Genomic DNA, 14,303 nt, shown 5'->3' with positions numbered 1-14,303 from the left:
GCAGCTCTGCTAAAAAAAAGTCCCTTTGGCTGCTCCAACAAAGCCCTTTCCTTCCCATTTGCCCATCACATTTACGAACAATACCATCAGGAAGGAGGAGATTGACAATTTGTAGAGTTTGTGATCATGGAAATGTTACTTTATTCAGGCTACAATTCTAAGTGTCATATTGCAAACTAGCCTACCTAGCCCATGTCCTTTCCCATACAACATAGTGAGTTGCCTATTGGGTTTCTTGCCTCTGGTATGTCTTGGGCTCCCAGTCTCCTTCCTTATTCTACTGCAATTCTAAAGGAGTGTTGTGGTGGTAGTGGTGATGATGATGACGACAGCAACAATAAAAATGATGATGGCATCGACACCTGCCTGGTCCTAAATGCCAATGAATGAGCGAACGAGACAGAACACCGGAGCCCCTGCTGTCCACCAGACAATAAGCACAAGCAAAGGACAATCAAAAATAACTATAGCAATGCCAAGAATGTTTAAGTGCCCTGTTACTCCGGCCAGATTAGGTCAGGCATCTGCTTCTGATCCAGCATGTGAGAACAAATTTGGAGGGTGTTTTTAAAAGACATTTCAGTTTACTGCACAGTCCCTCTTTGGAACAATAATTGCTTTAACCTTGGCTCCATCTGATCAATGAGGCAGCATGGTCAAATCACATCAAGAAGGGATAGTCACAGTGGTCTTGCAATTTGTGCTTCAAGAGGAGTGTAAAAATACACTGAGCCAATATAATTTACATGTGTTGACATAACCTCCAGCGGGTTGCTTTGAGTCATGCTCCAGAAGCATTCTCTCCTGACGGTTTGCTCACATCTATGGCAGGTATCCTCAGAGACTGTGAGACCTAATAACCTCTGAGGATGGCTGTCACAGATGTGGGCAAAACATCGGGAGAGAATGCTTCTGAAACACGGCCATACAGTCTGGAAAACTCACAGCAACCCAGTTATTCTGGCCATGAAAGCCTTCGAAAACACAATATTTGATTCAATTGGACTCCTCTTTTTGGGCTAGGAATTGGATTGCGGACCATATGGGAAAGGAGAGATAAAAGGTCTTACAGGCTGAGAATGCCTTCTCCGAAATGCTTGAAACAAAAGTGTTTAGAATTCCAGATTCTTTTTAGATTTTGCAATATTTGCATAACTTAACAAGCCATATTTGAAATGAAACCTAAGTCTAAATACAAAATTCATTTATATTTCATGTATTCTTTATACATGTAGCCTATGATAATTTTATAAACAATATTTTATATAATTTTGTGCATGAAACAACGTTTGTGTAAACTGAAACATCAAAAAGCAAAAGGTGTCACTATCTCAGCCACCCATGAGGATAAGTTTGGAACATGTTGAATTTCTCCAAAGGAATAGTTGACCTGTACACAAATAAATAAGTGCATGTGCTAGGGTTATATCTTCAGCATGATGTCCTGGTCTAAGCATGATCATATTGCATTCAAAGTGAATTTCAGGTGCTGAAATCAAGGCCTGAATATCACTTTATTAAGCATGCAACAGAGGAATCATAATGACATAGCTTCCTTCTGATAAATTAATTATCAGATGAAATCCGGAAAGATCCTGCCTACTACTTGGGTAATCATCTGGCTGCAGGGGCCTGGAAAATCAGATAAAAAAAGAAGCTGATCACATGAGAAAACATCCATCCTTTCTTCTAAGCAGCTGAACTCAAGCAGAACAATTGAGCCCCGTAGAGGAGGTGATGGAGGGAAACCTCTCCAAAGCCTCCAGGGTCACCCGTGCCCTTTGCTGTGAAGGGAAAAGAGAGTTTATTTATTCGCACTAAGCTGCTGTCTTGCCGTCTGTCCCTTCAGTGGAAAGTCTCAGCAAATCCCCTCAGGGAAGAGGAATGCAGAGAATGTTTGGTGAGGGGATTTACAGTAAAGAAAAATAATGCAACTGATGCTCTCTCATATATACAAAGATACGTATACACACAAACACTATGCTGCTCAGGAAAACTCAAGGCAAGCATCTTGGCTCCAGTTAAACGCCTTGCAAATGGTAATGTACTGTGCGATCCCTTTATCTGTAGGACCTATATCCATGTTATTTATTTATTTGTTTGTTTATTTGTTTGTTTATTTATGGTATTTCTATCCTGCCTTTCTCAGCCTGAGGGCAACTCAAGGCAGCTTACAAATTTGCAGCAATTCGATGCCACAAGAGTCATAAAATACAATTAAAAATATTCAGCACACATTATGAAATCCATACAAAAATCATTAAAAACATATAATCACCCGTGACTTCCTGTTAACCCATTTTCCAGAAGCATCCACTAACAATAAAAGATGTCCTCTCTAGACATTCTCTACTTCCTCCAGTATGATTCTATGGTATTCCTGGGTCGAAAGTCTTTTATTTCAACAGGGGTCACTGTTATCTGTGGTTTCAGGTATTCACATGAATTTCAGGAAGTGGACCGTACATGTATAGCAGGTATCAGAGCCACTCTTTGGAGGGAGAAGAAGCACCCAAGAAGAAGGCTCCACCCTGCAGTAAGTCATGACCATCTGGTGAAACGGCCACAGTCTGGACCTAATCCAAAGTTTGGAAAGTTTCTTTCTCAGACTACAATTCCAGAATGCCCATGCTGGCCAATTAGACAAGGAATCCTAGGAGTTGTTACCCAACACGGAGCTTTTTAAAACTCTATTGTAGCCTCTAGTTTCAACTCCAAATGACAATATGTAAATAAGGGGATGGTACCCCCTTTCACGAGCCAGACAGGAAGTTGAGCTCGAGGAACATGATGTTCCTTTAGTACCTCTCTGCAACACATCTCTACAGCTACTCCCTAATAGAGGGCAACAGCTTGCAGAGTCCATCACACTTTGATCAGCAGGAATTTGTCTTAGACTGGGACTGAATGGAAGAGATTCACAGCTGTGGGTACAAGCTGGAGGCAGGACAAAATTCCTACTGCCAGAGGCAAAGGCAGTCCTGCCAGGAAGCTGGTGAATACCATGCTCCTGGAATCTCTCAGTGGGCGCTTGCCTGACCCCAGCGGCTATCAAACAAAGGGCTTATACATGGAGCTGGGGATACCAAGGTGCCCTTGCAGCACATTCCTCCTGCGGCTGTCGGATCAGGCTCTGACTCACATTGAGCTGGACTGTGGGCACTGGAAATGCCTGGTGCCTCTTCTGATTCAGTCCTGGCCAGCAGGTGTTATCTTGGCCTACTACCCACATCCCCAAAAAGAGAGCTGTTCATATTCCCATCCACTTTGCCACTAGTCTGCCACTTTGAGTTTGGGAAAGTTACTTTGCTGGAGTACAGCTTTCAAGATTCTCCAGCCAGCATGGTTCCTCAAGGGTGGCAAGTAGCCAAATGCTCCTTCAGCAGCAGAAGCGAATAGGGCAACCAAGAGCTGCAGGGTTACAGTACACAACTGGAGTGCGACATGAGAGAGGTTACACTCCCTCCCTTCTCAACTACATCAATCCGATCCAGTTAGATGCATCAGAAAGAGTGTTAACTAGATTGAAGAGCACAGTGGGGATTAAGACTGAGAAAAAACCCTCTTCGAAAGAGAGGAGAGCCTCTATAAGTCAATGTACATACATAGATAACCCTGAGTTAGATGGCTCAGAGTCAGAATCCATTACAGACACTTTAAAGTTGTTGTTGTAATAAGTGAGATTTGATTATGGGTGTCCTGCATCACATCTATTTTTGCTCTACGAGCAATAGTGTACATTGAGTCATAGATGGGATGGAAGGGGAGTATGTAAATAGAGCACTGCAATGGGAGAGATCCATGGCATATCAATATCCCTCTGCTTGAGTTTAATTTATACTTCTTGCAAAAGGAGTATAGTTAGGGAGGGAAATAATAAAAGAAGACTCATGAGTCCTTTTTATATAGCAAAGAGTCAACTGGTAAGGAAAAAAGGATTCAGAAATAGAAGACATCAGACAGGTGAGAAGTGTTAGAAAAGACTCACTCAGTTTTGTACGTTTGGATCTCTACAAATGCCTTGCCTGACTCTGAGCCATGTAGTCAGAATGGATATCTTATTGAGATGATCAGATGAGGTCCAAAGGCACCTGAGGAGCTATGAACACAGTTGTACAGGGCAGAAACCAAATAGTTTTGGGAAGCTTTTATTGACATATGACTTTTTGAATGATCACTTCCAAAATCCCTGAACCAGTCTAACCATGTTGGCTTTGTGTGTGTGTGTGTGGGGGGGGGGGGGGGGGGGGGTGCCTGGAAATTGTAGCACCGCTAAAAATATTTTTTTCAAGACCCTCATTGTGCTATTGTATTTGTTACAACAGGCTTTCATCTGGAATGAATAAATGCCTCTGAATTATATGGATGACAACTTCTGCAAAGAAATATTAGTCATTCTTCATCTCTTCTGTCTAGGATTTCAAAAGTGATTTATATGGACCTGTTCACTCTTACCTGTCTTTATTAGTTGTATATGGGCACATTTAATTTGTCTTTACTAGTTGTAGGACTGCAGGAGGATGTGTGACAGCACCTGGGTGAGTTCACATTCCTAATACAAATAACAGTAAATATTAACAAAATGTAATAAGTCCTTAATGATAATATTTTTTACAAAAAATGTTATGTATACAGTGCCATATGTTTCATTGCCTCCTTCCTACCACTTAGCCAAATTAAACCTGCCATACAAATTATACAATAAAACCATATTAAGGCTATCAGATCACCTTTAAAAGTATGCATATGGATTTTGTTTGTTTATTCATCTTGTGCCCATAGGTCTTATTATGAGCTAGGCCAATTTCCCATTTCCATCTGGACTATTGATTTTAGCTGCCTTTCAATAATTGAGGAGTGAAAGATGGGGGAAGGCAGTTCTCTCTCTGTGAAGAAGCTGTGGCAATGTAAAGCAGGAAGGCGCATCCCCAGTTACTATATGTGGGGTACATTTCACCCCTTGGGAGGCTTCATGGTGAAGGCCAGAGTGGAACATATGTGCCTCTGTGTGCAGGTGGGGAAGGGAGGACAAGAGGGAGGAGGGAAGCTGTGGATTTCGGTGTCATTGCTCAAATGTCCCATTAGTTATTCTACGTGCAGCCAGTGGCTCAAGGAGCTGTGCTATAAATATTCATCACTACATCCACTAATTCTGTGCAGCCCTTTTCAAAACTACAACTCCTTTGGCAAGGAAGGCTAAGTGGGAAATAAAAGTCATCTTGTGCATGCATGTGCCTTCAAGTCACCTGTCAATTTCTGTCAATAAATTTCATGGAGTTTTCTTAGGTAAGCAATACTGTACTCATATGGTGGTTTTGTCAATATCTTCCTCTGAAATGTAATCTAAACCATCTGGTATACCTTTACAATCTCCCATTCAAGGACTAATGAGAGCTGGTTCTGCTGAGCTTCCAAGATCAAATGGAATCTAGTGCCTTTAAGGAAGGGGAACCCAAACTAAGGCCCACAGGCTGGATGTGTCCCTCCAAAGTGATTTATCACGCTCCTTAGGGTCATCCAAACTCTAAAACACCTTGAAAACACACAACAACAATCTTAACTTGACTATCTCATCAAGTAAAAGCAGGCTCACACTTCCCATTGAAATACTGGTAAGTTTATGTTGGTTAAAATTGTTTTTAATTTAAAATATTGTATAGTTCTTTTGTGGGGTTTTTGCACCACAAATAAAATATGTGCTGTGTGCATAGCATTTAGTTCATTTTTTTTCAAACTATATTTTGCCCCCTCTCCCCCTCCACAACAATCTGGGGGATTGTGAACTGGACTTTGGCTTTGAAGTTAGAGAATCCCTACCTTATGGTATTTTGGTCCTTTTTTTGGTGTCAGGGGTGACTTGAGAAACTGCAAGTTGCTTCTGGCATGAGAGAATTGGCCATCTGCAAGGACGTTGCCCAGGGGACGCCCAGATGTTTGATGTTTTACCATCCTTGTGGGAGGCTTCCCTCATGTCTCTGCATGGGGAACTGGAGCTGACAGAGGGAGCGCAATCCCCGGATTCAAACATCTGACCTGTCTGGTCATCAGTCTTGCTGGCACAAGGGTTTAACCCATTGCACCACCGGGGGCTCCTTTTGGCCCTAAAATCATCTTCTATGTGTTCACTTGCACCATACTGTTTTCTGCTTGGGTAAAATCCTGGAGGTAATATCATCTTATCCTAAGGTTTTTCCCCATGCAGAAAACATTACGATACAAGAATACACAGAAGCAGTGCATTAATTGTCAAATGTGCCCTATGAACATGGATTATTTTCTTTGAAACTGCAGGTAGCTTTCCAATGCGTGCAACGACAAATAAGACACCCATGCATTTTTTAGGTACTTTCCTATACTTCAGCTGACAAGAGGCAGTCAAAGTCATTCGAAGTGGGCTGCATATATGTAGACCAATGGCATATTTAAAAAGTTTCACCTATTAATAAAATAGATTGTGTCACACTTGGAAAGAATGATGCACAGAACAGTTCTAGACATTGATGCTGCTCTCAAACAAGTGCCATTTGTTCAAAGAAAGGGATAGGAAGGACTCTGCCACACCTACTTCAGAGTCTGCTTCCCAAACTCAGGCAGTGTCTTTGGATACTTCAAGGTGAATGGTTTTATTGGCAACAGTGGAAATAATTTATTGCAGGGAGACGATGCAGAGGGAAATTCCCATTCCATTTTGAGCATAGTCAGTGGAGCAGGCACAACACAGGAAATAGAGACAGTGATGACAGCTTTGCAACAGGAATTACTAATTCAAGTTAACTACATTAACTTCTATTTCTTATCCCCACCAGGGACACCATCTAAAACTATCTCCAGCGTTGATAATACTGTATAAAAACAATCCAGTTTCCCTATATTTCTGTTTCCCACTGACGAAGACATTTGTGTATTTTAATCAAGGATGAAAAGAGTACTGAACAACTGCTAAATTCATTTTTAATGGAGGGAGATTGCCCCCTGTTTATTACTTTTTTGGTTCAATACAGCCTGCAAACATCATATTATAATATAGAGTCTAGCTTGAATGTTTGCTGCCCCTTTCTCTTCCATTCCATCTTGAAACTGCCTTTTCCTTATCCACTTCAATGTTTGCTTTTTGTAACTTCTTGATTGACAAAGAAATCTGGGGACCTCAAAGCAAATGTGAACCTGAAGTTGGCCCAACAAAGGTGGGCCAACAAATGACCCTACTGTGAATTCTGGAATACTTTATAACTCCTTAACCCTTGCAGGAATTCACTGCTAAAGCATTTTACACAGGTAGCCATTCAAAAATGTGATTTGAAATCTCTTAACAATAAGAGAAGCCAGAGTAGTGTGTTGATTTGAGTTTTGGGCTTGGACATGGAAACCCACTGTGTGACTGGGTCACACTCTCTCAACCTCAAATGAAGGCAAAGGCAAACCCTCTTTGAACAAACCTTGCACAGAAAACCCTGCAAAAGGATCATCTTAGAGTTGCCATAAGTCAGAAACGACTTGAAGCCACATGATAACAATGAGAGGCCATTACCTTTTGAGGTAGTCTATTCCATGGTTGAACAGCAATTACCATAAAGAAGTTACTCCTTATGAATTATCAGGAGGGAATTCTGATGAGGAAGACTTTTGGGAGATTGTCCATTGGCTTCTGGCCTGTGCTGCACTGATGTGTGGAAAATAGGCTGCAAATTGGATTGGTTCAATAAAAACTGTGGTGTTTAAGCCACGAGAAAAATAACTATTTCCAAGTTATGCAAGACACTTTAACACCCTTTTGGATTTGCATGTAATGCCTTTCCTTCTCCAAGCACACTTGTTCCACAATTGTGAAAATCTTACTATTAAAAAGGGCAGCAAGTTTGTGCAGCAGGATTTAGTTCTGGCTCCCAGAGCACTGCAGAAAGCAGAGGCAGGGGAACGTGTGGTCCTTCTGATATTAAATTTTGTTGAAATTCACGACCCTTGCTGCACTTACAAAATGCTTGAGAGCCTCAGAAGCTTTCTGGTACACATAGAGTGAGTTACGAGCTAATCATCTTATTTGTAGGCACTGTACGGGCATCTGATTCTGGACAGCTCTGGTCATAAATCAAGATTAGGAAGAAGACCTGCTGCAGTTAGAATATGGAATTGCCACACCAAATGCTAGATTCCCAAGCAACTAGGTTTGCATGAATTCCTACTTCTTCTCAGTACTCTTAGAAGAGAAACAATATCCTTAGTGAAGACTCCTACTTAGGAAAGAACAATATAACCCTTCACCATCATCACTGCTAGTTGCACTTGGCCCTGTCCACAGAGCAGATTATGAGAAGGCAATAACACAGCAGGGGCGTCCAATGTCTAATTGTATCAAGTCTGCAATGGTCACTCATAAATCTTCAATGAAACAGCCTTCTCTCTTCCAGCAACCATTATACGGTCTTCACTGTGGGAAGAGCCCCCAGGGGCGCAATGGGTTAAACCCTTGTGCCAGCATGACTGTGGACCAAGAGGTCAACGGTTCAAATTATGTAATCTTATGGCTTTCTGGTCTACTAAATGTACTATCATGATACAGACTTCACCTGGAAAACTTTCACGGCCAATATCTGGATGGCTTTCTGATTCCTCAACATTCACAATTATTACCAAAGTATAAATCGACATTTGAAAATACAGTATTTGAACTCAAGCTTTCAAGAACTCAATATTTCCAACACTAGGCCACACTGCTAAAGAGTAACATTAGGACTCCTTTCTCTGCAGCCCAAAGGTCGTACCTTGGCCAAAAATGATGTATTAATAGCCTCTGAGTGGGAAGGTACAGAGGAAGCTGACATTAAGACAATTTTACTCAAAACTGTTGAAATAGCAAGCTGAGACCTTGACCTGCCATCTTGGGGTCATCCATCCTTTGTCATGAAAAATTCCTGTTTGCAGAGATAGTCTGTGGTTCAGTTCTGAAGGAATTTATTGTGCTATACAATAAACTACAAATATATGTAAACTTCATGATAACAGGACCAAAAGGACTAGCATTCATTAAGAGCATGTTTCAAAATGGGTTTTAAAAACTACAACTCCTTAACACACCCACACACTCAAGCAGAGTGGCTATAGTTATTGGCACTGGGACTTGCTTCCTCTGTAGAGTTTCTTCTTCTTAAAGCTGTTGGTATATGACCTCCTCTCCAAGCTATTATGATCCTGACAGCCCTGAAAACTGGGAAAATTCCTGAAGTCCAAATAAAGTAACTTTTCACAGCTCTCACTAGAGATAACAGAAGCCCTGTTCACAGGAATGGGAAGAGAAGAGGCAGGTAGTCAGAGGGTCAAACAAGGAGGCTCAGTAGGAAGCCTGTTGAAGAGAAAGGCCTTCAGAGCGCAGGCAAAGCAATAGGGGGGCTTTTGCTATGACAAAAGTCAAAACAAATCAGAGAGTCACCACAATTCATGTTCTTCACATTGACTGTTCCACCCAATTAAGGGCAGATAATCACCCTCCAGCCTTTAGGGACTACAAGCCTCTTAGTGATGAGACCAGTCAAGCCTTCCTAATGCATTTTGCTTAGCCACCAGAATGAAAGATTAACAGGACCAACATGGTTTTCTCTCTCTCTCTCCTAATTTTGTAGTACATGGCCAGCTTCTCCTTTGCTCATTCTGTGTCCCTATAGCCAAGCAGAGCAAGAGGGAAAGGCAGCTTGAGTGCCACAACAGGAATGTTGCATTTAACCCTTGGAAATATCAAGCTCAGAATAATTATAACTGGGTTTATATTTATTAACTGAGGAAGTAAGATGTGAATCCATTCCTGGGTTTCAGTTCCGGAAAAGGGAGTCCTCAGATTCATTTAGCTGCTCAATCAGGGAATGAGTCTGCATGTATCTTTGGATTTAGCTCTTTCCTGTCTGTTCCAGGATACAGAAAAAGGGTGGAGGGGAGAGGAGGCAGAAATATCTTGGTGTGCTCCACTGGCACATTTATGGAAGAAGAACATATTTCAAAATCTACCAGATAGGTTATTCGTGAAATTAGTAGGAGTGTGTGAAAAGACTGTGGGGAAAAGGTAAGCAGCCTATTTGGACAATAGCTAGCAACACAGTAATGCAAGCTCTGGCACACAAGCGGCAGGTCAAAGGCCCTCTCTCTCCAGAAGCATTATAAATATTTAGGGTTGGGCAGGGTTGGTTGGGAATGTAAGGAGGGCCTGTGAGTGTCCACCTTCCCGCCCTGCAAATAATGTACTAAAAGCATCATAAGAATGGAATTTCAAGAAACAATTAACACTCACCAGAGGATTGGAGGAAAGAAATTATTATTATTACCATCATCAGTACCTTTGGCTAAAGCCAAAGGACTGGGCAGGGAAGGAAGGAACACCTTGTAAATAACTTGGCGGCGGCAGCAGCAGCAGCAGTGACAGTGGGTGCCGCTGCCAACAAAATCTCACAGAGTATCCATTTCATATATTCCAGTCCCAAAGGAGCAGACAGAAATGGTATATGTTTTAATGTCAATGACCAGGGATTTAGGCATTTAAAGTGTTGATTTTCCTCCCACTTTCTTCCCCATACACAGAGAGACCCAAGGCGTCAAACTGACTTGCTAAATTAAGAAGCCCTCCTGGCCAGATTTGTGGCCCTTGCCATTCAGCCTGAAAGCAGGAGAGTGACTTTGCTGCCTCATCAGTCTTGTGCATGAGGCTCATTCACTGTACAGATCCTGCTGCTTAGACACCACCTTTCCGACCTTGCTATATGCTGAGAGAAATAGAAATACATTCCTGTCATGCATGGCATGGGACTCACCAACTGACAGGCTGGGGTCTGAGCTGCTGGTGCAAAGCCACGGAGAAGCCAAAGAAGCTGCCGTTGTCTCCATACTTGAGGATGGTTTCGGTGATGTCTAGGTTGAAGGCTGAGCTCCCCAGGAGATGGAGACTGAAGCACAAAAGAGAAAAGTAGAGATCTCCAGGCATGCTGAGGGGCTGGTAGTAGGCACAATACTTGGCGCTGACACTGCAACTCTTCCCAGCCCTTCTCTTCTGGGAGCCTTTGGAGGAGGCAGGCTGCTGCCTGGATGGCTGGCTGGCTCACACGCCCTCGCGCTCTCTGCCTCGCTCCCTGGGCTGGCTGGCCGTGACTGCCCAGCCGGACTGATGCTGAACACTCCTCAGGCAACCTTGCCTCACATGCCTCTCGCTCTCTCTCTCCTCTTCCATTCTGGAGTGGGCAGGTAGGAGGAGCACAGCTTTCAAACAGCAAACACGCCCCTTCCTACACATCCACCCCTGGACATCATGAAGGGGAACAGCAGAAAAGAAAAGCAGGTGCAGAAAAACCCAAAGGCCACAAATCCTGAGACTATAAATAAAACTTTGGTCACAAAAGGCAGGCAAGCAAGCAGGCAGGGAAATAAAGAGAGAGAGACAGAGAAGAAAGGAAGGGAGAAGAGAGAAAAAGAAGGAAGGAAGGAAGGAAGCAGGGAGGGAGGGAGGGGAAGGAAGGAAGTTAAGAGAGGTGAGAGAAAGAAAGAAGAGAAGGAAGGAAGGAAGGGGAGTGAGACAGACAAGGAAGGAAGAATGAGAGGGAAGGAAGAAGGAAGGAAGGAAGGAAGGAAGGAAGGAAGGAAGGAGAGGTGAAAGGAAGAAAGAAGTGAGGGAAAGAAGGAAGGAAGGGGAGAGAGTCAGAGAAGGAAGGAAGGGAGAAGAGAAGGAGGGAAGTAGGAAGGGAAGGAGGGAGGGAGACAGAAAAGAAAGGAAGAAGAGAGGGGAAGGAAGGAAGGGGAGAGGAAGGGAGAGAAGGAAGGAAGGAGAGGTGGGAGGAAGAAAGAAGAGAGTGAAGGAAAGGAAGAGAGACAGATAAGGAAGGAAGGAAGGAAGGAAGGAAGGAAGGAAGGAAGGAAGAAGAGATGAGAGGAAGTAGGAAGAGAGAGAGAGAGGGAGAGGGAGAGAAAAGAAAGGAAGGAAGAAAAGGGGGAGAAAGGAAGGGAAGGAAGGAAGAAGAGAGGGAGGGAAGGAAGGAGAAAGGGAAGGAAGGAAAGAAGGAAGGAAGGGGAGGTGGGAGGAAGAAAGAAGAGAGGGAAGGGAGAGACACAGAGAAGGAACTTTGCCCATGGGTATTCTAGTCCCTTCATGATTCTACAGCATTTGTCAATATTTCGACAAGTGCAATTCTCCATATATAGACATACCACTTGTTAAGGGTCTAACTCATTTGTGTTTTCCAAAGTAGGACTGCTTGAAGTCTAGTTGCCACTGACAAAAACATGACTGTGCTAAACTGTGCTAATGCTGTGAGTGCAAGGTAATCTGCTGACTAGTATATCATTGATTTTTGAAAATATCTTCTTCCTGAGAATTGCCTCCCATCACACACACACATATACACACAAATATAACATCTGCTGGCATTTTGTTGTGCACAGCAAGAAGCAGGACGGTTGCATAGAGCAGCCTTCAAGGCATCAGATACCATCTGTTTATTACCTGAAGACAACGCACATGATTCACGCACATGATTAGAACCCAGAATGGATTTATTGCTTATTGACAAAGGGAGCAACTGCTGGCTCCCTTGTCAATAAGCAATAAATCCATTCTGGGTTCTAATCAAAATGTGTTGAAATCTTAAACTAGAAAATGAAATATTTTGCTGAACATGAACATGTCTTCTTCAAATGCAAGACTAATGCCACACTTTGTATATTTGGTAATTGAATGCTGACACTGAGAAGCCTTGGAGGCTCAGACCTCCCTCTCTGGAGGTTTTTATACAAAGGCTGGATGGCCATCTGTCAGGAGTGTTTGGATTGTGTATTTCCATATAGCAGAATGTGTTGGACTGGCTGGCCCTTGGGATCTCTAGGCTTCTCTAATTTTATGACCTATTGCAGACCCTACATCAAATCAAGAAGCCCCAGGGATGGCTATAGGCAAAAAAAGACAACTAAGAATAGTGTTGCTTCAGCTCCCACCATGAGGCACATAAAGGAGAAAAGGCAGCCATCACATTTTCCAGTACACAGAGGCTATTTTTAAATAACTGTGAAAGCTTGAAGTGACATTGGAGTGTTGGCAAAGGCCCCATGTCCCTGGGAATCCAGATCATTTACAGGACGCAGCAGCAAAGGAACAGCCCAAGCATCACAGGAAAAACTTGGAAGTCCTCAATCCCTTAGGACTTCTGTTCCTTTTTAGCGAGCTGCCCTTTCCACTGTTTTGAGTTTTTTTCTCAACTGTCAGAAAATAGAGCTATTGCTTGCTGGGGGGTGGGGTTCTTTCTATCTTCATTCCAGGGCCCTGCCTTTTCTAAAAATTTAGTTTCAGACACTTAACTGTCTCAAAGTTTTTCCTACAGTTTATCAAAATTGCTGTAAGCTTGCCATACTTACTGCTGAACACCAGGTGTCTTTTTATGAACAGAACCTGAGAATTGGCCCAATTCCTTCCTTAAACCCCCAGAGAGAATATTTATTTATTCCTGAAGGCCAACACTTTACACACACACACACACACACAGAGAGAGAGCTCTGAATAGATGCTTCATGCTATATTGAGCAGATAGACTCAGAAACAAAGATTCCAGCCTGCATGCCCTTCCCACTCGGTAACATTTTAAATGCCCCTTGGGAGAGGAGAGGAGGGAGTCAGGATCACAGACCAGCTTATAAACAGAATATAGAGTCAGGAAGCACAAGAGTACAATGTCTTGGGATCGGCAGTGGAACAGCTGGACTCAAACTGGATTTGATGGCATCACCTTCCAGTTGAGCTTTGGGCTGCCACTGGGTCTCCTCTACTGCCAGTCTGCGCACTCAGCACTATGCAAGTTTCTAATGCCATTCCAGACAAATAGGTACTTTAGCAAGTAAAGTGTTTAATCAGTTTACTTTTGGAGTATTTACTGGGCAATAATGTGTTATATTTTAACTATGTTGATTGGGCTTGTTTCCACAAAAGCTGCCCCAAGTCCCTTCGGGGAGATGGAGGTGGGATACAAAAATAAAGTTGTTGTTGTTGTTGTTGTTGTTGTTGTTATACATCCAGTGTAGAAAGAGGGGTCAGTGTAAAACTTCTTCCTTAAAATCAGTTTAGACTATTTATTAATTTACTTCATTTGTATATCGCTTTTCTCACCCCTGGGGGGGGGGGGGAGACGAAGACTTAAAGCAGTTTCCAAGATATATACAGCAAAATTAAATGCCTCACATACATAAAACCCAACATAAAACAATAATAGCATACAGCTATAAATGAAATCATAAAAATGCATTGACATTTAAACATTAAAATGTAGAGTTAAAAACATATTTATATAAAC

At 42.6% G+C, this 14,303-nt stretch overlaps 1 protein-coding gene across 4 annotated transcripts in view; it reads right to left on the bottom strand.

The window, feature by feature from the left end:
- The window catches only part of ITGA7 (integrin subunit alpha 7), a 55,213-nt gene extending 43,958 nt beyond the window's left edge, over positions 1–11,255 (bottom strand). For 2 of the 4 annotated variants that reach the window (XM_060763939.2, XM_060763937.2), the window contains exon 1: positions 10,791–11,255. In XM_060763939.2, the coding sequence (XP_060619922.2) occupies positions 10,791–10,960 (170 nt within the window). In that variant the 5' untranslated portion in view covers positions 10,961–11,255. The remainder of the gene's footprint in view (positions 1–10,790) is intronic. The other 2 variants (XM_060763933.2, XM_060763934.2) reach the window with 2 other exon arrangements.
- Positions 11,256–14,303: the final 3,048 nt, after the last annotated feature.

The sequence above is a fragment of the Anolis sagrei genome, chromosome 2, assembly GCF_037176765.1.
Source record: "Anolis sagrei isolate rAnoSag1 chromosome 2, rAnoSag1.mat, whole genome shotgun sequence".
NCBI lineage: Eukaryota > Metazoa > Chordata > Lepidosauria > Squamata > Dactyloidae > Anolis > Anolis sagrei.
The sequence above is the reverse complement of the archived record's forward strand: the minus strand, read 5'-3'. Positions and strand labels throughout refer to the sequence as shown.